Source organism: Heterodontus francisci, chromosome 24, assembly GCF_036365525.1.
Source record: "Heterodontus francisci isolate sHetFra1 chromosome 24, sHetFra1.hap1, whole genome shotgun sequence".
In the NCBI taxonomy this organism is placed as follows: domain Eukaryota; kingdom Metazoa; phylum Chordata; class Chondrichthyes; order Heterodontiformes; family Heterodontidae; genus Heterodontus; species Heterodontus francisci.
Window position 1 is genome coordinate 65,105,092 of NC_090394.1, and position 22,242 is coordinate 65,127,333.

The 22,242-nt window shown below is 46.0% G+C and overlaps 1 protein-coding gene across 6 annotated transcripts in view; it reads right to left on the reverse strand.

Moving 5' to 3' along the window:
• The window catches only part of zc3h7a (zinc finger CCCH-type containing 7A), a 122,259-nt gene that overhangs the window by 89,114 nt on the left and 10,903 nt on the right, over positions 1-22,242 (reverse strand). For 2 of the 6 annotated variants that reach the window (XM_068056424.1, XM_068056423.1), the window contains exon 1: positions 10,467-10,672. The exons of 1 other annotated variant lie outside the window; for it this stretch is intronic. In XM_068056424.1, coding sequence (XP_067912525.1) covers positions 10,467-10,551 — 85 coding nt within the window. In that variant the 5' untranslated portion in view covers positions 10,552-10,672. Of the gene's footprint in view, positions 1-10,151; positions 10,268-10,466; positions 10,674-22,242 lie in introns of those variants that run through there. 3 more of the 6 variants (XM_068056427.1, XM_068056426.1, XM_068056428.1) reach the window with 3 other exon arrangements.

Sequence of the window (22,242 nt, forward strand, 5' to 3'; positions counted from 1 at the left end):
GCTTCATCAGAACTGGCAAAGGTTAGAAATGTAATGGGTTTTAAGCAAATAAAGCAGTGGGAGGGCAAGAGGTAACAAAAGGCAAGGTGTTGATAGGACAGGGTCACAGAGAATAACTGACCACAAGGTCATGGAGCACAGGCAAATGGTATGTTAATGGTGTGTTGAAAGACTAAGCGTTAGAGCAGAGAGGGTGCTAATGGACAGAAAAATGAACAGTCCCGGATCAAAGCACAAACATGAAAAAAACAGTGGGCAGGCACATGGTAAGAAAAACGAATGATGAAACAAACTAAAATAGAATAAAATAAAAAGAAAAAAAATAACTGAAAATAAAAAGGGCGGGAGGTCCGTCATGCTCTTAAATTATTGAACACCATGTCCAGTCTGGCAGGCTGTAGCGTGCTTAATCGGTAAATGATACGCTGTTCCTCAAGCTTGCGTTGATGTTCACTGGAACACTGCAGCAAGCCCAGGACAGATATGTGGGCATGAGAGTAGGGTGTGTGTTGAAATGGCAAGCAACCGGAAGCTCGGGGTCATGCTTTCGGATTGAGCGGAGGGGTTCCGCAAAGCGGTCACCCCAGTGTAGAGGAGACCACATTGTGAACAGCGAATACAGTATACTAAACTGCATTCACTGCTTTACCTGAAAGGAGTGTTTGGGGCCTTGGATAGTGAGGAGAGAGGAGGTAAATGGGCAGGTATTACACCTCCTGTGATTGCATGGGAAGGGGACGAGGTGTTGGGGGTAATGGAGGAGTGGACCAGGGTCTCACCTCGGGAACGATCCATTCGGAATGCTAACAGGGGAAGATGCGTTCGGTAGTGGCATCACGCTGGACGTGGCGGAAATGGCGGATGATGATCCTTTGGATGTGGAGGTTGGTGGGGTGGAAAGTGAGGACAAGGGGAACCCTGGTGCGGTTCTGGGAGGGAGGGGAAGGGGTGAAGGTAGAGGTGTGGTAAATGGGCCGGACACGGTTGAGAGCCCTGTCAACCACAGTGGGGGGGGGAATCCTCGGTTGAGGAAAAAGGAAGACATACCAGAAGCGCTGTCTTGGAAGGTTGCATCATCAGAGCAGATGCGTCGGAGACGGAGAAACTGACAGAATGGAATGGAGTCCTTACAGGAGGCAGGGTGTGAAGAAGTGTCGTCAAAGTAGCTGGGGGAGTCGGTGGGAATATTAGTCCACTAATATTCATTCTAAGCCCACCGACTTATACAGGAACAGCATCTCATTGACCGATTAGGCATGCTATAGCCTGCCGAACTGAACATGTTCAATAATTTCAGAGCATGACAGGCCCCTCCCTTTTTATTTTCAGTTATTTTTTTCAATTTTATTTTAGTTTGTTTCATCATTCATTTTCTTACCATGCGCCTGCCCACTGTTTTTTTTCACGTTTGTGCTTTGGGCCAGGACTGTTCATTTTTTTATCCATTAACACGCTCTCTGCACCTAACGCTTTGTCTTTCAACACACAATTAACATACCATTTGCCTGTGCTCCATGACCTTGTGGTCAGTTATTCTCTGTGACCCTGTCCTATCAAAGCCTTGCCTTTTGTTACCTCTTGCCCTACCACTGCTTTATTTGCTTAAAACCTATTACATTTCCAACCTTTGCCAGTTCTGATGAAGCGTCACAGACCTGAAACGTTAACTCTGCTTCTCTCTCCACAGATGCTGCCAGACCTGCTGAGTATTTCCAGCATTTCTTGTTTTTATTTCAGATTTCCAGCAACTGCAGTATTTTGCTCTTATATTACTGAAGCCATGAAATGTGCTTTATAAATGCAGTGTTAGCGTCATAATGACAAAGGAGGCCATTCAGCCCATCGAGTCCATGCCAGCTCTCTGGGGAGCAATCCAGTTCCATTTCCCTGTTCTATCCCCTTAGTTTACTTCCCTCAAGTGCCCAGCTTATTCCCCAGCACCAGATCCATCAATGCTTCCTCCCTAGTTGGACCAAAAACATACTAGTCAAGGAAGTTCTCCTGAACACATTTCCGAAATTCCTCCCTCCTCCTTCCCCTACATGCTAAGCTTATCCCAATCGATATTTAGATAATTAAATTCCTCTAATATCACCAATGGATAGTTCTTGCACGGCTCTGATTTCCTTGCAGATTTGCTCCTCTCTCTCTCACTGTTTGGAGCCCTATAGAATACTCCCAGTAGCATGATCATCCCTTTCTTGCTTCTCATTTGTAACCAGATGGATTATGTCCTTACATCCGAAGGAAATCCTCTTTTTACAACACTACAATGTCTTCCCTGATCAGTACTGCCACCCCACCTCCCATTTTTCCTTTCCTATCATTTCTGAACACTTTGTATCTTGGAACATTAAGCGCCCAGTCCTCACCATTTTTAAGCCACGTTTATGTTATTGCCACTACATCATATTCCCACAGTACTTTATTTCTTACTCATTCATGGGATGTGGGCATCACTGGCTAGGCCAGCATTTATTGTCCATCCATAATTGCCCTTGAATAGGTGGTGGTGAGCTGTCTTCTTGAACTGCTGCAGTCCATGTGGGATAGGTACACTCACAGTGCTGTTAGGAAGGGAGTTCCAGGATTTTGACCCAGCAGCAGTAAAGGAACGCCGATATATTTCCACGTCAGGATGGTGTGTGGCTTGGAGGGGAACTGGCAGGTGGTGGTGTTCCCATGCATATGCTACCCTTGTCCTTCTAGTTGGTGGAGGTCACAGGTTTGGAAGGTTCTGTCTAAGGAGCCTTGTTGAGCTGCTGCAGTGCATTTTGTAGACGGTACACACTGCTGCCAGTGTGTCGGTGGTGGAGGGAGTGAATGTTTGTTTGTGGACGGGGTGCCAATCAAGCAGGTTGCTTTGTCCTGGATGGTGTCGAGCTTCTTGAGTGTTGTTGGAGCTGCACCCATCCAGGCAAGTGGAGAGTATTCCATCACACTCCTAACTTGTGCCTTGTCGATGGTAGACAGTCAAGAGGTGAGTTACTCGCCGCAGGGTTCCTAGCCTCCGAACTGCTCTTGTAGCCACGGTGTTCATATGGTTACTCCAGTTCAGTTTCTGGTCAATGGTAACCCCCCAGGATGTTAATACTGGAGGATTCAGTGGTCGTAATGCCATTGAATGTCATGGGGAGATGGTTAGATTCTCTCTTGTTGGAGATGGTCATTGCCTGGCACTTGTGTGGCGCAAATGTTACTTGCCACTTATCAGCCCAAGCCTGGATGTTGTCCAGGTCTTGCTGCAAATGGACATGGTCTGCTTCAGTATCTGGGGAGTCACGTATGATGAACATTGTGCGATCATCAGCTAACATTTTCACTTCTGACCTTATGATTGAAGGAAGGTCATTGATGAAGCAGCTGAAGATTGTTGGGCCTAGGACATTACCCTGAGGATCTCCTGCACTCTATTTGGTGTCAGCCTTAGCTCAGAGATAGCACTCACCTCAGAGTCAGAAAGTTATGGGTGCAAATTCCATTTCAAAGACTTGAGCACACAATCTAAGCTGACACTTCCAATGCAGTACTAAGGAAGCACTGCACTGTCAGAGACACAATCTTTCAGATGAAACGTTATATGCCCTCTGACATGGATGCAAAAGGTCTCATCGCTATTTGAAGAAGAGGGGTGTTTTAATAGTATCCTGGCCAATATTTATCTCCAATACTACAACAGATTTTCCAGGCTTTAATCTCTTGGTTGTTTGTGGGACCTTGCTGTGTTTCCCTACATTACAATAGGCCCTACACTTCTGACTGTGAAGGACTTTGGAGGCCTAAAGTGGTGAAGGTGGTTATATAAATGAAAGCTTTTTTTTTGATAGTTATACAAATTACTGGGTTGAAATCACTAATATTAGTTATGATTGTATTTGAATAAGAAGCCTCCACCCATTACTTTGGTGAATGCATTAACCTATTCCAAATAGTTTGTTAAAATAGTGGTCAAATGAATTTTATGCAAGCACATTTAGTTTCGGTGACTGCAGCTTTGATAGCAACGGAGGTGCGTGAGCGGGCTTACAGCTGTGAAGTCAATTTCAGTTTTCGGTGACTGCAGCTTTGATAGCAACGGAGGTGCGTGAGCGGGCTTACAGCTGTGAAGTCAATTTCAGTGTAAGTTTAAAAGTGAATTCCCTTTTGTTTTCGGAGGACCAGGGGACTGCTGGGTAAGGAAAAAGTATATATTTGTGTGGTTTAAAATCTCTTTCTTTTAGTTTCGGTGACTGCAGCTTTGATAGCAACGGAGGTGCGTGAGCGGGCTTACAACTGTGAAGTCAATTTCAGTGTAAGTTTAAAAGTGAATTCCCTTTTGTTTTCGGAGGACCAGGGGACTGCTGGGTAAGGAAAAAGTATATATTTGTGTGGTGGCTGTGCCCGGGACACTGCACGTGTGGTGTCTCCCGCCCACCCTCCTCCTCTAACCAAAAGAAGGGGACTCTGGTGTGCTGATAAGGTAAGCTTTTTATTTAGGAAGTTCTGTCCGTTGAATTGCTAACCTAACAAGTTTTGACTTTTTGTTTTTGGTTTTTCAGTAGATTTGTTGGGAATTTGGAATAGTGGGAATGGAGGTTAAGGCAGTTGTATGTTCCTCCTGCAGAATGTGGGAGGTAAGGGTCGCAAAGAGTGTCCCTGCTGACTGCATCTGTGGGAAGTGCACCCAACTCCAGCTCCTCGAGAACCGCGTTAGGGAACTGGAGCTGGATGAACTTCAGATCATTCGGGAGGCGGAGGAGGTTATTGAGAGGAGTTATGGGGAGGTAGTCACACCTCAGGTAAAAGAAGTAGGTAGATGGGTTACGGTCAGGGGAAGGAGAGGGAACCAGCAGGCAGTGCAGGGATCCCCTGTGGCCGTTTCCCTCAACAACAGGTATACCGTTTTGGATACTATTGCGGGGGACGACTTACAAGGGGTAAGCAATGGGGTACAGGTATCTGACACAGAGTCTGTCCCTGTTGCTCAGAAGGGAAGGGGGAAGAGGAGCAGAACATTAGTCATTGGGGACTCCATAGTTAGGGGAACAGATAGGAGGTTCTGTGGGAACGAGAGAGACTCACGGTTGGTATGTTGCCTCCCAGGTGCCAGGGTTCGTGATGTCTCGGATCGTGTTTGTGGGATCCTTAATGGGGAGGGGGAGCAGCCCCAAGTCGTGGTCCACATAGGCACCAACGACATAGGTAGGAAGAGAGATGGGGATTTAAGACAGAAATTCAGGGAGCTAGGGTGGAAGCTTAGAGCGAGAACAAACAGAGTTGTTATCTCTGGGTTGTTGCCCGTGCCACGTGATAGCGAAGCGAGGAATAGGGAGAGAGAGGAGTTGAACACGTGGCTGCAGGGATGGTGCAGGAGGGAGGGTTTTGGTTTCCTGGATAATTGGGGCTCTTTCTGGGGTAGGTGGGACCTCTACAAACAGGATGGTCTTCACCTGAACCAGAGGGGTACCAATATCCTGGGGGGGAGGTTTGCTAGTGCTCTTCGGGGGGGTTTAAACTAATTCAGCAGGGGAATGGGAACCTAAATTGTAGTGCCAGTGTACAGGATGTTGAGAGTAGTGAGGTCAGGGATATGGTTACAAGGACGCAAGAGGGCACTGGCAAGCAAGAACCTGGTTTAAAGTGTGTCTATTTCAACGCCAGGAGCATCCGGAATAAGGTGGGTGAGCTTGCAGCATGGGTTGGTACCTGGGATCTCGATGTTGTGGCCATTTCGGAGACATGGGTAGAGCAGGGGCAGGAATGGATGTTGCAGATTCCGGGATTTAGATGTTTCAGTAAGAACAGAGAAGATGGTAAAAGAGGGGGGTGTGTGGCATTGTTAATCAAGGAGAGTATTACAGCGACAGAAAGGACATTTGAGGACTCGTCTACTGAGGTAGTATGGGCCGAGGTTAGAAACAGGAGAGGTGAGGTTACCCTGTTGGGAGTCTTTTATAGACCTCCGAATAGTTCCAGAGATGTAGAGGAAAGGATAGCGAAGATGATTCTCGACAGGGGCGAGAGTAACAGGGTAGTTGTTATGGGGGACTTTAACTTTCCAAATATCGACTGGAAATACTATAGTTCGAGTACTTTAGATGGGTCAGTTTTTGTCCAGTGTGTGCAGGAGGGTTTTCTGACACAGTATGTAGACAGGCCAACCAGGGGCGATGCCACATTGGATTTGGTACTGGGAAATGAACCCGGCCAGGTGTTAGATTTAGATGTAGGTGAGCACTTTGGTGATAGTGATCACAATTCGGTTAGGTTTACCTTAGCGATGGGCAGGGACAGGTATATACCGCAGGGCAAGAATTATAACTGGGGGAAAGGAAATTATGATGCGATTAGGCAAGATTTAGGATGCGTAGGATGGGGAAGGAAACTGCAGGGGATGGGAACAATCGAAATGTGGAGCTTATTCAAGGAGCAGCTACTGTGTGTCCTTGATAAGTATGTACATGTCAGGCAGGGAGGAAGTTGTCGTGCGAGGGAGCCGTGGTTTACTAAAGAAGTTGAAGCGCTTGTCAAGAGGAAGAAGAAGGCTTATGTTAGGATGAGACGTAAAGGCTCAGTTAGGGCGCTTGAGAGCTACAAGCTAGCCAGGAAGGATCTAAAGGGAGAGCTAAGAAGAGCAAGGAGAGGACACGAGAAGTCATTGGCGGATCGGATCAGGGAAAACCCTAAGGCTTTCTATTGGTATATCAGGAATAAAAGAATGACTAGAGTTAGATTAGGGCCAATCAAGGATAGTAGTGGGAAGTTGTGTGTGGAATCAGAGGAGATAGGGGAAGTGTTAAATGAATATTTTGCGTCAGTATTTACAGTGGAGAAAGAAAATGTTGTTGAGAATACTGAGATTCAGGCTACGAGGCTAGATGGGATTGAGGTTCATAAGGAGGAGGTGTTAGCAATTTTGGAAAGTGTGAAAATAGATAAGTCCCCTGGGCCAGATGGGATTTATCCTAGGATTCTCTGGGAAGCTAGGGAGGAGATTGCAGAGCCTTTGTCCTTGATCTTTATGTCGTCATTGTCGACGGGAATAGTGCCGGAAGACTGGAGGATAGCAAATGTTGTCCCCTTGTTCAAGAAGGGGAGTAGAGACAGCCCTGGTAATTATAGACCTGTGAGCCTTACTTCGGTTGTGGGTAAAATGTTGGAAAAGGTTATAAGAGACAGGATTTATAATCATCTTGAAAAGAATAAGTTCATTAGAGATAGTCAGCACGGTTTTGTGACTGGTAGGTCGTGCCTCACAAACCTTATTGAGTTTTTCGAGAAGGTGACCAAACAGGTGGATGAGGGTAAAGCAGTGGATGTGGTGTATATGGATTTCAGTAAGGCGTTTGATAAGGTTCCCCACGGTAGGCTATTGCAGAAAATACGGACGTATGGGGTTGAAGGTGATTTAGAGCTTTGGATCAGAAATTGGCTAGCTGAAAGAAGACAGAGGGTGGTGGTTGATGGCAAATGTTCATCCTGGAGTTTAGTTACTAGTGGTGTACCGCAAGGATCTGTTTTGGGGCCACTGCTGTTTGTCATTTTTATAAATGACCTGGAAGAGGGTGTAGAAGGGTGGGTTAGTAAATTTGCAGATGACACTAAGGTCGGTGGAGTTGTGGATAGTGCCGAAGGATGTTGTAGGGTACAGAGGGACATAGATAGGCTGCAGAGCTGGGCTGAGAGATGGCAAATGGAGTTTAATGCGGAAAAGTGTGAAGTGATTCACTTTGGAAGGAGTAACAGGAATGCAGAGTACTCGGCTAATGGGAAGATTCTTGGTAGTGTAGATGAACAGAGAGATCTTGGTGTCCAGGTGCATAAATCCCTGAAGGTTGCTAACCAGGTTAATAGGGCTGTTAAGAAGGCATATGGTGTGTTAGCTTTTATTAGTAGGGGGGTCGAGTTTCGGAGCCACGAGGTCATGCTGCAGCTGTACAAAACTCTGGTGAGACCGCACCTGGAGTATTGCGTGCAGTTCTGGTCACCGCATTATAGGAAGGATGTGGAAGCTATGGAAAGGGTGCAGAGGAGATTTACTAGGATGTTGCCTGGTATGGAGGGAAGGTCTTACGAGGAAAGGCTGAGGGACTTGAGGTTGTTTTCGTTGGAGAGAAGGAGGAGGAGAGGTGACTTAATAGAGACATATAAGATAATCAGAGGGTTAGATAGGGTGGATAGTGAGCGTCTTTTTCCTCGGATGGTGATGGCAAACACGAGGGGACATAGCTTCAAGTTGAGGGGTGATAGATATAGGACAGATGTGAGAGGTAGTTTCTTTACTCAGAGAGTAGTAAGGGCGTGGAACGCCCTGCCTGCAGCAGTAGTAGATTCGCCAACTTTAAGGGCATTTAAGTGGTCATTGGATAGACATATGGATGAAAATGGAATAGTGTAGGTCAGATGGTTTCACAGGTCGGCGCAACATCGAGGGCCGAAGGGCCTGTACTGCGCTGTAATGTTCTAATTCTAATTCACATTAAGACGTCTCTCACTAAGAGCAGAGAGCGATTTCAACCCATTTCAATTGATTTGTGACTAGACCAGAAGCTCACTGATGTTTCTGGTAAGTGTGCCTTCAGCCAAACTAATCAAGTACCCCTACATGTAGTTGCTACTCCAAATGACTCAGGGTATAAATGCAGCCCAGGCCAGAGGACATTCAGGTTTGTTTTATCATGTGTCGATCAGTGGCATGGCAGCAATAACATTACAAAACTGGCCTAAGCATCTTAAGGGGGAAAAGGGCAAATTCAGTAAGGCTTCCTCCTTTTGATTGCTATGTGACCTATGCTGAAAATGTATCTGTAGGGATGCCGAGCAATGGTGGAACTTAATTGCGATTACAAATAGCCCGTGATCAACTAACTGCCTTGGCTCACACACAAAGACGACTTTTGACAAGTTACTGAAGGACTCCCAGAACCCACGGAATGCCCTCAGCACAAGTTGTCATACTAAGGTAGAGAACAGAAAAGAAAATAGGAACTTTTACACATCCTATTGTCCTGGAACTCCAAATACTAAGGAAATTAGTAAACACATATTTAAGTTTCTATTAGTTCCTAATCTTGAATATCAATCTTGATGAAAGCATATTGGCAGATCTGGGATTTGAACCACTGTTTAGCACACTTGCTATAACTATTATTACTAATAATAAAATACCACTGTACAAGTGCAAGCTGTACACCTTGCACTTTCTGTAACTTGAGCTCAGCCAAAACTCAGCTGCCCATAGCCTAACATGCACCAAGTCCTGTCCACCCTGCATTTGCTGACCTACATTTGCAATGCCTCGACCTTAAAATTCTCATCCCTGTTTTCAAATCCTTTGCCTCTCCCTGTCTCTGTAATCTCCTCTGGCCCGACAACCCTCTGATATTTCCACACTCCTCCAATCCTGGCCTCCTGCACATCTCTGATTTGCTCTGCCACGGAGTAAAGGTTTGGAATTCCCAACCTAAAGCTCCCTACCTCACTCTCATCCTTTAAGATGCTTTTTAAAACCTACTTGTCCGAACACCCCTTTCTTTATGTGGCTCGGTGTCAAATTTAGTTTGATAATTGCTTTTGTGAAATGTCTTGGGCCGTTTTACTGTGCCAAATACGTTATGTAAATGCAAGTCATTGTATGAACATATATGTATAGCTAATTTCAACTTTCCTACTTGGGAGAATACACCAAAGAAGAAGAAAAGTTACATGTGCTCATTCTTCCTATGTTTTAACAGCTTTGACATATTTGAAATTTACTGCATTAAAAACTAACTTTCGGTATATTCAAATATATATATTTTACATATATTATGAGACGTGCAGAACCTACAATATAATACTGTCTGGAACCATACCAAAACCTAAGTTATAAGTAGTAATTACCTGAATTTCTGACACTTTTTAGGTGGCAAAGTGAATATATAAATACACAAAAAACACCCACCATTTGACTATAATATTAAGCACAAAGTTCTATATTAGCAGAGTCGCGTGCTATTGTCACTAAATTACAGGACTGTTAGTGGCTGCTGGCGACTGTTACTTCAGTCCGCGGCTTTGCGGCCTTCTAGGGCGCTTTAACACTTGGAACACAGGCGCCTTTTTCAGCCTGGTTGGAGCCGGATCCACAGCCGGCAGAGCCGGGGCTCCCTCCCCTGCCCCGCCAAACTTACACTGGAAAAGAAGCCGCCGGCCCACGCAGCGGCCTGACAGCCCGCCGAGCCTCCCCTGCAGCCACCCCGGGCGGCTGGTCCCCGGCCGCGGTTGCCAGGGGTCGGCGGCGGTTGCTAGGGGTCGGCCGCTTTGTTCGGCGGCGCGAGGAGCTTCTGCAAGTTGCCCCGGGACGCGCTGGGGTTGCACCGCCGGGAAACTTTTCACCCTCCCGATGCAAATTTGGCTGCAGAACAAAAAGGTGCCTGGGGACGGGTAAGCTCACTGAAGAGTTTGCCCTCCTTTTTTTTAATCAACAGTCAGGAGAATGCACTTACCTATCTCCTGTGCTGGCTCACGGAATGTCTTTTGTCTTTCTGCCCTCTGGTTCTTGTCTATCCACTCCCCTCCCTCTTTTCGCATGCACCTTATTTGCTTTTCTCTCCTGAACCAGTAAACGTGTCTTTTCTTATTTTTTGCTGTCAGTATCAACCGCCACCTACAGAGCGATAGAGAGCTCAAACATTGTAAGTACCACTGTACTGTACAAGGGAACTCAAAACCTGGCAGCTAACATTAACCACCGCCCCCTACTCAGTTGTAATTCAAGTACAGACGGAAATGCATACGTGTAATCACTTACAGTTTATCTCAATATTTGCCGAAATCATTCCAATCAACTTTTGGAGCAAGTATCTTTCCCTAAAGGCTTTGTCTCTTTTTTTTCTATTTGTATCCTAAGAACGTTCACAGTAGTTTAAAAAAACCGAAAATGTTGATGTCTAACAATCTATATTTTTTAACATCAAATGTTGACACGGAAGAGTATGTTCCATCCATTTAGATAGTACTGCAAACATTATTTTTAAAAATACTAGCCGATCTGAAAATGTTGCTCGCAGTAAATTGGACAGTTTTCTATTTTTAACTCCAGGTCTATTATGTAATGCAAAATGTATTATTCTGCAGCTCAAGCGGACCATGTTGAAACGAACTGTATTTACCGTGGAGAAGGTCATGGAAGGTTCCGATGAAGGGTCACTGACCCGAAACGTTAACTCTGCTTCTCTTTCCACAGATGCTGCCAGACCTGCTGAGTGGTTTCAGCATTTCTTGTTTTTATTTCAGATTTCCAGCATCCGCAGTATTTTGCTTTTATTAAGGTTTTTTTTTATTTCCAAAAGGTTTCAGCATTTCTTGTTTTTATTTCAGATTTCCAGCATCCGCAGTATTTTGCTTTTATTAAGGTTTTTTTTTATTTCCAAAATATACTTTATTCATAAAAATCTGCAAAAATTACACTGCCAAACAGTTCCGAACAGCACCAAAAAATACAAACATTGCAAGGGAGATCAGTTTCCTTCTATACTATCATGAGTTTCTTCACAACCCTTCCATTTCACTATTGTCATGCCAATTACAGTTTCACATTTACAGCAAATGAAAATATCAACGATACAGTTCAAGGGGTTTCCCATGGATCCAGCCCCTCAGTTCAGCTTGGTGGGGGTCCTTACACTGTGGTCTTTCCCCATTGAGCCTTTGCTGCGGCTGCCCCAAGCTTTAGTGCGTCTCTCAGCACGTAGTCCTGGACCTTGGAATGTGCCAGTCTGCAACATTCGGTGGTGGATAACTCTTTGCGCTGGAAGACCAGCAAGTTTCGGGCAGACCAAAGGGCGCCTTTCACCGAATTGATAGTCCTCCAGCAGCAGTTGATGTTTGTCTCGGTGTGCGTCTCTGGGAACAGCCCGTAGAGCACATACTCCTGTGTTACAGAGCTGCTTGGGATGAACCTCGACAAAAACCACTGCATCTCTTTCCACACCTGCTTTGCAAAGACACATTCCAGGAGGAGGTGGGCGACCGTCTCTTCCCCACCACAGCCAACGCGGGGGCACTGTGCGGAGGGGGCGAGACTTCGGGCGTGCATGAAGGATCTGACGGGAAGGGCCCTTCTCACCACCAGCCAAGCTACGTCTTGGTGCTTATTTGAAAGTTCTGGTGATGAGGCATTCCGCCAAATGACTTTGACGGTCTGCTCGGGGAACCATCCGACAGCATCCACCGTCTCCTTTTCCCATAGGCCCTTGAGGACATTCCGTGCAGACCACTGCCTGATGGACCGGTGGTCAAAGGTGTTTTCCCGCAGAAACTGCTCCACGAAGGATAGGTGGTACGGCAAGGCCCAACTGCATGGAGCATTCCGCGGCAATGTGGCCAAGCCCATCCTTCGCAACACTGGGGACAGATAGAACCTCAGCACGTAGTGACACTTGGAGTTTGCGTACTGGAGGTCTACACACAGCTTGATGCAGCCGCACACGAATGTGGTCATCAGGATGAGGGCCACGTTGGGTACATTTTTCCCGCCCTTGTCCAGAGATTTGAACATCGTGTCCCTCCGGACCCGGTCCATTTTAGATCCCCAGATGAAGAGGAAAATGGCTCGGGTGACTGCCACGGCACAGGAGTGGGGTATGGGCCAGACCTGCGCAACGTCGAGCAACAACGTGAGCGCCTCGCACCTGATGACCAGGTTCTTACCCACAATGGAGAGAGATCGCTGCCCCCACATGCCCAACTTTTGTCGTACCTTGGCTACTCGCTCCTCCCATGTTTTGGTGCACGCCCCGGCCCTTCCGAACCATATCCCCAGCACCTTCAGGTAATCTGACCTGACGGTGAAGGGGACAAAGGATCGGTCAGCCCAGTTCCGAAAGAACATGGCCTCGCTCTTGCAGTGGTTAACTTTGGCTCCCGAGGCCAGTTCGAACTGGTCGCAGATGCTCATCAGTCTGCGCACGGACAGCGGATCCGAGCAGAAGACAGCGACGTCATCCATGTGCAGGGAGGTTTTAACCTGAGTGCCTCCACTGCCTGGGATTGTCACCCCTCTTATGCTCACATCCTTCCTAATAGACTCAGCAAAGGGTTCAATACAGCAAACAAACAAGACCGGGGAGAGAGGACATCCCTGTCTGACTCCAGATTTGATCAGGAAACTTTCCGATTCCCACCCGTTGATTGAGACTGCGCTACTGATGTTTGTGTAGAGCAGTTGGATCCAATTGCAGATTCCCTCTCCAAACCCCATTTTGGAAAGCACGTCCATCATGTAGGTGTGCGATATCCTGTCAAAAGCCTTCTCCTGGTCCAGGCTGATGAGGCAGGTGTCCACCCTCCTGTCCCGTACGTAGGCGATCGTATCTCTGAGTAGCGCGAGGCTATCAGAGATCTTCCTGCCGGGTACAGTACAGGTCTGATCGGGATTGCTTTTATTAAGGTAGTGAGTTCAAGGGTGGGAACACTGATATCCTGGAGCATATCAACATTACAAAGGAGGAGGTATTGGAGGTTTTGAAGCACTTTAAGGTGGATACATCCCCAGGGCCTTACCAGGTGTATCCTAGGATGCTATGGGAAGCAAGGGAGGAGATTGCTGGGGCCCTGTCAGAGATTTTAGTATCATTGTTAGCCACGGGTGAGGTACAGGAAGACTGGAGGATAGCTAATGTTGTGCCGTTATTTAAGAAGGGCAGCGGAGATAAGCTAGGGCACTACAGCCTTACATCAGTGGTGGGAAAGTTATTGGAAGGGATTCTGAGAGACAGGATTTATATGCATCTGGAAAGGCATGGTCTTATTAGGGATAGTCAGCAGGGCTTTGTGTGTGGGAAATCATGTCTCACGAATTTGATTGAGTTTTTCGAGGAGTGACCAAGAGGATTGATGAGGGCAGGGCGATGGATGTTGTCTAATGGACTTTAGCAAGGCCTTTGACAAGGTCCCGCATGGTAGGCTGGTCCAGAAGGTTTGAACACATGGGATCCAGGGTGAGCTAGCAAATTGGATGCAAAATTGGCTTGGTGATAGGAGTCAGAGGGTGGTAGTGGAGGGTTGTTTTACAGATTGGAGGCCGATGACCAGTGGTGTGCCGCAGGGATCGGTGCTGGGCCCTCTGTTGTTTGTCATATATATTAATGACTTGGATGTGAATGTAAGGGGCATGATTAGTAAGTTTGCAGATGACACCAAAATTGGTGGTATAGTGGACAGTGAAGAAGGTTGTCTAAGGTTACAACAGGATATAGATCAACTGGGAAAGTGGGCAAGGGAGTGGCAAATGGAATTTAACGCAGACAAGTGTGAAGTGATGCATTTTGGGAAGTTAAACCAGGGCAGGACATATACAGTGAATGGCAGGGCCCTGGGGAGTGTTCTTGAACAGAGAGACCTTGGGGTGCAAGTACATAGTTCCCTGAAAGTGGCAACACAGGTAGACAGGGTGGTGAAGAAGGCATATGGCATGCTTGCCTTCATCGGCCGAGACATTGAGTACAAGAATTACAGTTACAGTTGTACATAACGTTGGTTAGGCCGCATTTGGAGCACTGTGTGCAGTTCTGGTCGCCGCACTACAGGAAAGATGTGATTAAGCTAGAGAGGGTGCAGAAAAGATTCACAAGGATGTTGCCTGGTTTGGAGGGCTTGAGTTATAAAGAGATTGGATAGGCTGGGTCTGTTTTCCCTGGAGCGAAGGAGTCTGAGAGGGGAAAATTATGAGAGGCATCGATAGGGTAAATAACCAGAGTCTGTTTCCCATGGTAGGGGTGACTAAAACTAGAGGGCATAGATTTAAGGTGAGAGGGAGGAGGTTTAAAGGCCTGTTTCTATGCTGTATGACTCTATGAACCTCTACTTTTTAAAATCAGAAAGTGTCATTTCTTGAAATCAGTGCAGGTTGAAGTTGTTCAGTTTAATTATTGTTTGATCAGGTGCGATTCCAGCTTGGCAGTTTGAAGGTGTAACTCAAAACAACCTAGCACTTTAATATTGGTTTGTATAGTCCATGGAAAGTCATATACATCAAAAGGAAGTGAATTTTAAGTGGCGTGGCTCCCGATGAGTGAACAGATATGCTTGGGACAGTTTCTGTCTTTTTCAGGATTCAGGACATGGTGCAGAAGCAGTTGAGAGAGAAGGGGAAGTGAGCAGTTGTGATGGCATATTGAGCAATTGGGGAAAATAGTGACTATGGGGAGAGATAAATGGAGGAAGTGGGCATGTGAGATAGCAAATAGCTGAGGGGGTAAAGTAGGCTGGACTGGAGCATGTTTGAAAATGGGGGATTGAGTGGTGAGAATTTAAGTTAATGACAGCTGAAAGTGAATAGTTTGAGACAACGAGTAGCTGGGAAATGAGAAGTTAATATTGGGGGAAAAGTAATGGATAGTTGAGGAGTGAAGTCTGGAGGTTGGGGAATGCATAATCTAGGAACACAGCATTCTGTTCACATGCTGTATCTAGATACATAGCTGTGATTAATTAGATTATTGCTATGAACAAACACAGATGATAAGCAAAGCCTTTGTATTTACCTAAAAAGCTTTCAACATCCAATTTTATTTTGAAGAACTCCAATTAAGATAAGGAAGATTGGTTTGCAGTCTCACGGCAAAATATTTAACAAGTGAAACCTTATCTGAAAAATTAATTCTGCACTTTGTTTTCAAATAGTCTGAAGAAACTTTTTAAAAAGTAAATTGGGATACACCTTACAGTTGTGAGACAAGCTACTACTGGTACTGACAATTTTCCTAGAGCATAATGGGAAATTCAACACGGGCTCAGTCGTCCTAAACAGTGGCACCCTGGGTTAAAATATTAACTTCGAGCCCAGCCTTTTGAAAGAAGCAGAGGCCTTCAGGTAAAAATATTAATGCTACTCTATGAGGTGAGAGCAGAAGTGTGGGAAATGGGAGAGACAGGGTTGAGGGCCCTGTCAACCATGGTGGAGGGGAATCCTTGGTTGAGGAAAAAGGAAGACATATTGGGATCACTGGTATGGAAGGTGGCATGAGCAGAACAGATGCATCTGCTCGTGCCCCTTCCCCACCCTCCCAGATCCACGATAGAGTTCCCTTTGTCGTCACCTTCTATCCCACCAGCCTCCATGTTCAACAGATCATCCTCCACCAATTCCACCATCTCCAGCATGATGCATCATCCCCTCCTCTCCTCTCTCAGAATTCCGAAGGAACCGTTCCTTTTGTGACACACTGGTCCACTCCTCAAATCATCCCCTTCCCTTCCCACGTCACTGTCCTGTACAAGCAGAGGAAATTCAATGTCTTCTCTTTTACTTTCCCCCCCCACCTTTCTTATTGTCCAGGACCCCAAGCACTCCTTCCAGGAGAAACAGTGATTAACTTGGACTTCTTTCAATTCACTATATTGTATTCGTCGTTCACGATGCAGTCTCCTCTATATTGGGAAGACGAAATGCAGACTGGGTGACCACTCTGTGGAACACCTCTGTTCAGTCTGCAAGCTTGAACTTGACCTTCTGGTTGCTTGTCATTTTAATTCTCCACCCAATTCCAACTCTGTTCCTCTGACCCCGGCCTCCTACACTGTTCCAACGAACCTCAATATAACGTCGAGGAGCAGCACCTCATCTTTCGACTAGGCACTTTGCAGCCTTCCAGACTCAACAGTGAGTTCAACAATTTCAGATCATAACCTCTGCCCCCATTTTTTTGGATGGCAGCTGTTGATGATTTTGCTATTCCTCTTTACACCTCCTCCAGAGCCATCTTTTGTTTCTTTCCTTGTCTTAATACCATCCTCTTTTGCTTTGCACCATCATCCCTTTGCCATCTCTCCTGCTTCCGCCCTATTACAGATCTTCCCTTTTGTTATTACCCACCCACACACCTTTCCTTGCCCTGCTTAAAAACTTACATTTCCTAACTTTTTCAGGTTCTGATGAAAGGTCACTGACCCAAAACATTAACTCTGTTCCTCTCTCCACAGATGCTGCATGTCCTGCTGGGTATTTTGTGCCATTTTGTTTTTATTTCAAATAGTGATCAGTGTTGTTTTGGGTCAGTGAGTATTGCTGCCATTTAGTAACCTATTTAGGATATAACTTACTTTACCCCCTCCCTCCCCCACAGGTCATTGGATATCATAGCATGACTCGCCATCTTCATCGCATGTGTGATAGGAAAATAAAGAAGACTTTCTCCTTTTTATATACCTCAATTACTAATGGAACAGGTTAGCAAATGAGCCTGTTAGTCTACACACTGGACACCACAATTTCTTACAGCTTTCACAATTTTCAACATTATACCAAAGAAGAATTAAAGGCAGAAAGGATGAACTTCTTAACACCCCATAGGCTTCCCTCGCTAATCCTCCTGCGTAAGAAACAACATAAATTCCCTAGCGTGGATTAGTGTGATGGAATACTGTCCACTTATCTGGATGGGTAGAGCTTCAACAAGCTGATAGAATGTTATCGTTTATTGCAAGGGGCATTGAATACAAAAGTAGGGAGGTTATGCTTCAGTTATACAGGGCATTGGTGAGACCACATCTGGAGTACTGTGTACAGTATTGGTCTCCTTATTTAAGGAAGGATGTAAATGCATTGGAAGCAGTTCAGAGAAGGAATACTAGACTAATACCTGGAATGGGCGGGTTATCTTATGAGGAAAGATTGGACAGACTCGTCTTGTATCCGCTGAAGTTTAGAAGAGTAAGAGGCGACTTGATTGAAGCATATAAAATCCTGAGAGAGGTCTTGACAGGGTGGATGTGGAAAGGATGTTTCCTCTTGTGGGAGAATCTAGAACTAGGGGATCACTATTTAAAAATAAGGGGTTGCCCATTTAAGACAGAGGTGAGGAGAAATTTTCTCTCTCAGAGGGTCATGAGTCTTTGGAGCTCTCTTCCTCAAAAGGCGGTGGAAGCAGAGTCTTTGAATATTTTTACGGCAGAGGTAGATAGATTCTTGATAAGCAAGGGGGTGAAAGATTATCGGGGGTAGACGGGAATGTAGAGTCAAGGTTACAATCAGTTCAGCCACATTGAATGGTGGAGCAGGCTTGAGGGGCCAAGTGGCCTACTCCTGCTCCTAATTTCTATGTTCATATGTAACACTCAAGAAGCTCAATACCATCCAGGACAAAGTAGCCCATCCACCAACTTTAACATCCAATCCCTCCATCACCAGCCCACTATGGCTGCAGTGTGCACTATTCACAGGGTGCACAGCAACTCATTTCCCAACCCATAACCTCCACCACCGAGAAGGACAAAGGCAGCAAATGTTTGGGTATGCCATCACCTACAAGTTCCCCTCCAAGTCACACACACCATCCTGACTTAGACATTGTATTGTTGTTCCTTCATTGACGCTGAGCCAAAATCTTGAAACTCCCTACCTAGGAGCACTGTGGAAGCATTTTCACCACATGGACAACAACAGTTCTAGAAGGTGACTCACCACTTCCTTTTCAAGGGCAACTAGGGATGGGCAACAAATGCTGGCCTTGCAACCATCAACATTTCGTGAGAATGCTTTTTTTTTAAATACCAGAAACAATACTATAAGAACATTATATAATTAAGTACAGATTTTTTTTTTCCAAAATATACTTTATTCATAAAAATCTGTAAAAATTACATTGCCAAACAGTTTCCAAACAGCACCAAAAAATACAAACATTGCAAGGGAGATCAGTTTCCTTCAATACTGTCATGAGTTTCTTCCCAACCCTTCCGTTTCACAATTGTCATGTCAATTATAGTTTTACATTTACAGCAATTCAGAATATTAACGATACAGTTCGAGGGGTTTCCCATGGATCCAGCCCCTCAGTCTAGCTTGGTGGGGGAACCTTACACTGTGGTCTTTCCCCATTGAGCCTTTGCTGCGGCTGCCCCAAGCTTTAGTGCGTCCCTCAGCACGTAGTCCTGGGCCTTGGAATGTGCCAGTCTGCAACATTCGGTGGTGGACAACTCTTTGCGCTGGAAGACCAGCAAGTTTCGGGCAGACCAAAGGGCGTCTTTCACCGAATTGATAGTCCTCCAGCAGCAGTTGATGTTTGTCTCGGTGTGCGTCCCTGGGAACAGCCCGCAGAGCACAGACTCCTGTGTTACAGAGCTGCTTGGGATGAACCTTGACAAAAACCACTGCATCTCTTTCCACACCTGCTTTGCAAAGGCACATTCCTGGAGGAGGTGGGCGACCGTCTCTTTCCCACCACAGCCAACGTGGGGGCACTGTGCGGAGGGGGCGAGACTTCGGGTGTGCATGAAGGATCTGACGGGGAGGGCCCTTCTCACCACCAGCCAAGCTACGTCTTGGTGCTTGTTTGAAAGTTCTGGTGATGAGGCATTCCGCCAAATGACTTTGACGGTCTGCTCGGGGAACCATCCGACAGGATCCACCGTTTCCTTTTCCCGTAGGGCCTTGAGGACATTCCGTGCAGACCACTGCCTGATGGATCGGTGGTCAAAGGTGTTTTCCCGCAGAAACTGCTCCACGAAGGATAGGTGGTACGGCACCGCCCAACTGCACGGAGCGTTCCGCGGCAATGTGACCAGGCCCATCCTTCGCAACACCGGGGACAGATAGAACCTCAGCACGTAGTGACACTTGGAGTTTGCGTACTGGGGATCTACACACAGCTTGATGCAGCCGCACACGAAGGTGGTCATCAGGATGAGGGCCGCGTTGGGTACATTTTTCCCGCCCTTGTCCAGAGATTTGAACATCGTGTCCCTCCGGACCCGGTCCATTTTAGATCCCCAGACGAAGCGGAAAATGGCTCGGGTGACTGCCATGGCGCAGGAGTGGGGTATGGGCCAGACCTGCGCCACGTAGAGCAACAACGTGAGCGCCTCGCACCTGATGACCAGGTTCTTACCCACAATGGAGGGAGATCGCTGCCCCCACATGCCCAACTTTTGTCGTACTTTGGCTACTCGCTCCTCCCATGTTTTGGTGCACGCCCCGGCCCTTCCGAACCATATCCCCAGCACCTTCAGGTAATCTGACCTGACGGTGAAGGGGACAAAGGATCGGTCAGCCCAGTTGCCAAAGAACATGGCCTCGCTCTTGCCGTGGTTAACTTTGGCACCCGAGGCCAGTTCGAACTGGTCACAGATGCTCATCAGTCTGCGCACGGACAGCGGATCCGAGCAGAAAACGGCGACGTCATCCATGGACAGGGAGGTTTTGACCTGAGTGCCTCCGCTGCCTGGGATTGTCACCCCTCTTATGCTCGCATCCTTCCTAATAGACTCAGCAAAGGGTTCAATACAGCAAACAAACAAGACCGGGGACAGAGGACAGCCCTGTCTGACTCCAGATTTGATCGGGAAACTTTCAGATTCCCACCCGTTGATTGAGACTGCGCTACTGATGTTTGTGTAGAGCAGTTGGATCCTAAGTACAGATACTGCTCTGCATTACTGCTGAAATTAATAAATCAAAACACCAAAAACCTATGGTAGCGTGCAACAAGGTTATACAAGCGCACTTTATAATCAAACCTTGTAGATCAGACCCTAAATTTAAATCTAAGATTTTGATTCTTTATTTCTACTTGTCTTTTTTCATAACGCATCAGTATTTTGTGTTGCAAAATAACAAAAGCCCTCTCCAAAAATCTGTCTTGCAAATAAGTGCTAAAAACATCATTAGCATTAAATGAATATATTACACTATAATAAGTAATCATTAAAAATGACTTTCACATTATGTAAAACTGATATTGACACATAATTGGTAAAATGTAGAAAAGAATACTAATTCTGAAGGCTGTGAGGTTATTCTAGAGGTGCCTGATGATGGCCATAAAAATAAGGATCATCTAGCATTATATTAATCTTCCATATCAATGGACAGTTTATGTTGTCTAAGTTATAGATTTTGGTGTGCTTCTGGTTTCACCCGTTAAGTGCTTTTCTGCTGGAAAAGGTGGTGGGGGGTGGGGGGGGGAACTCCAAGGTAAATTCAGACCACTTAAGAGCAGCTTGTCGTCTCAGACAAAGAAAGGCTCATGTGGGCTTGAAGAAATGTAACAAAAGAAATCATACCAAAAGATTACTAACACAGTCGAGTAATTGCTTGCTCCAAACATCATTAAAAACAAATTACGCAGTCATACTACACACTGCCCCTCCTATCCTTACATCAAACAACAATTGTATGACTCACCTGAAATCAAAACTATGCCATAAACAGATCAATCTGAGTTATTGAAGCAATTTCAATAATGCTACTGGAATGTAAATTGTATTCTTGGTGTTAGAGTCATACTATAGTTAACCATCCGAACAGAATATCATTCTCTGTACGTCATTTTTGTGCCATCGTAACATGCATGAAACAAAAAAAACCAAGTGTATAACCATGTTATTAGTATTTAATTCCCTTTCCCGTTTGGAATTTATTTTCCTCCATTCTTTTTAGGTTCCTCACATCCGTTGGTCATGACCTTCTTCCAAGCCTCTACAAGTGCCACTTCTTCATTAGAAGGTTGCTTCATAGGTGATGTAATTGACTTGGTATTCTGCCCCTCCTTCACCTTGGAGAACTGCCTAATCTGTGCCGGTCATCCCTCTATGGTACAATAGCTGTATTTCTGTAGTCAATGACAGATCTGAACCCACCATGCTATACTGAACTTCATGCTCAAGGAACACAGCCACCTGCAGCAGGAGAAGATAAGTTTATTGGATAAGGTGAGTTCCAGGAACTGTTAGTCTACAGGGGCTAAATTCCATTGCACCCAAACAGGGACACTGCATCGCGATACGTAATTAACTTGTGCCCACTGATCGTGATGCAGGCAACGTGCCAATTTCATGGTTCATTTCAACAATTTCAGCATCCAGCCAGCACCAGTCATGCTGTTGATTGACTGGACGCATCAGCAGCGGACCAATATCGTGAGTGGCCAGCACCATTAAAAGCTAGCCTGTCTTGCTTAAAGCTAGCCTGCCCTCTTAAAGGGGAGGTGCATTGTGGCTGAAACAGGTACTGCCAGTTCTTCAGGATGTGAATCTGACTTGGGAAACATTGAAGAATGGCACAACATGGGACAGTGCAGGCTCCGGGTTTCTAGACCCTGCACTAGTGACCTTGGTGAAGGAGATGAAAAGAAGATGTCCTGTATCTGCAAGGAGTCAAGAGGCCTTCAGCTGAGAAAGCTGAGGGAGTAGATCGCTGTGAAGGCTGTGATGGCTGAAGGCCAGCAGTGTAGCCCTGACAACCTGGATGCAGTGCCACAAGTATTTCAGCGACCTCACATT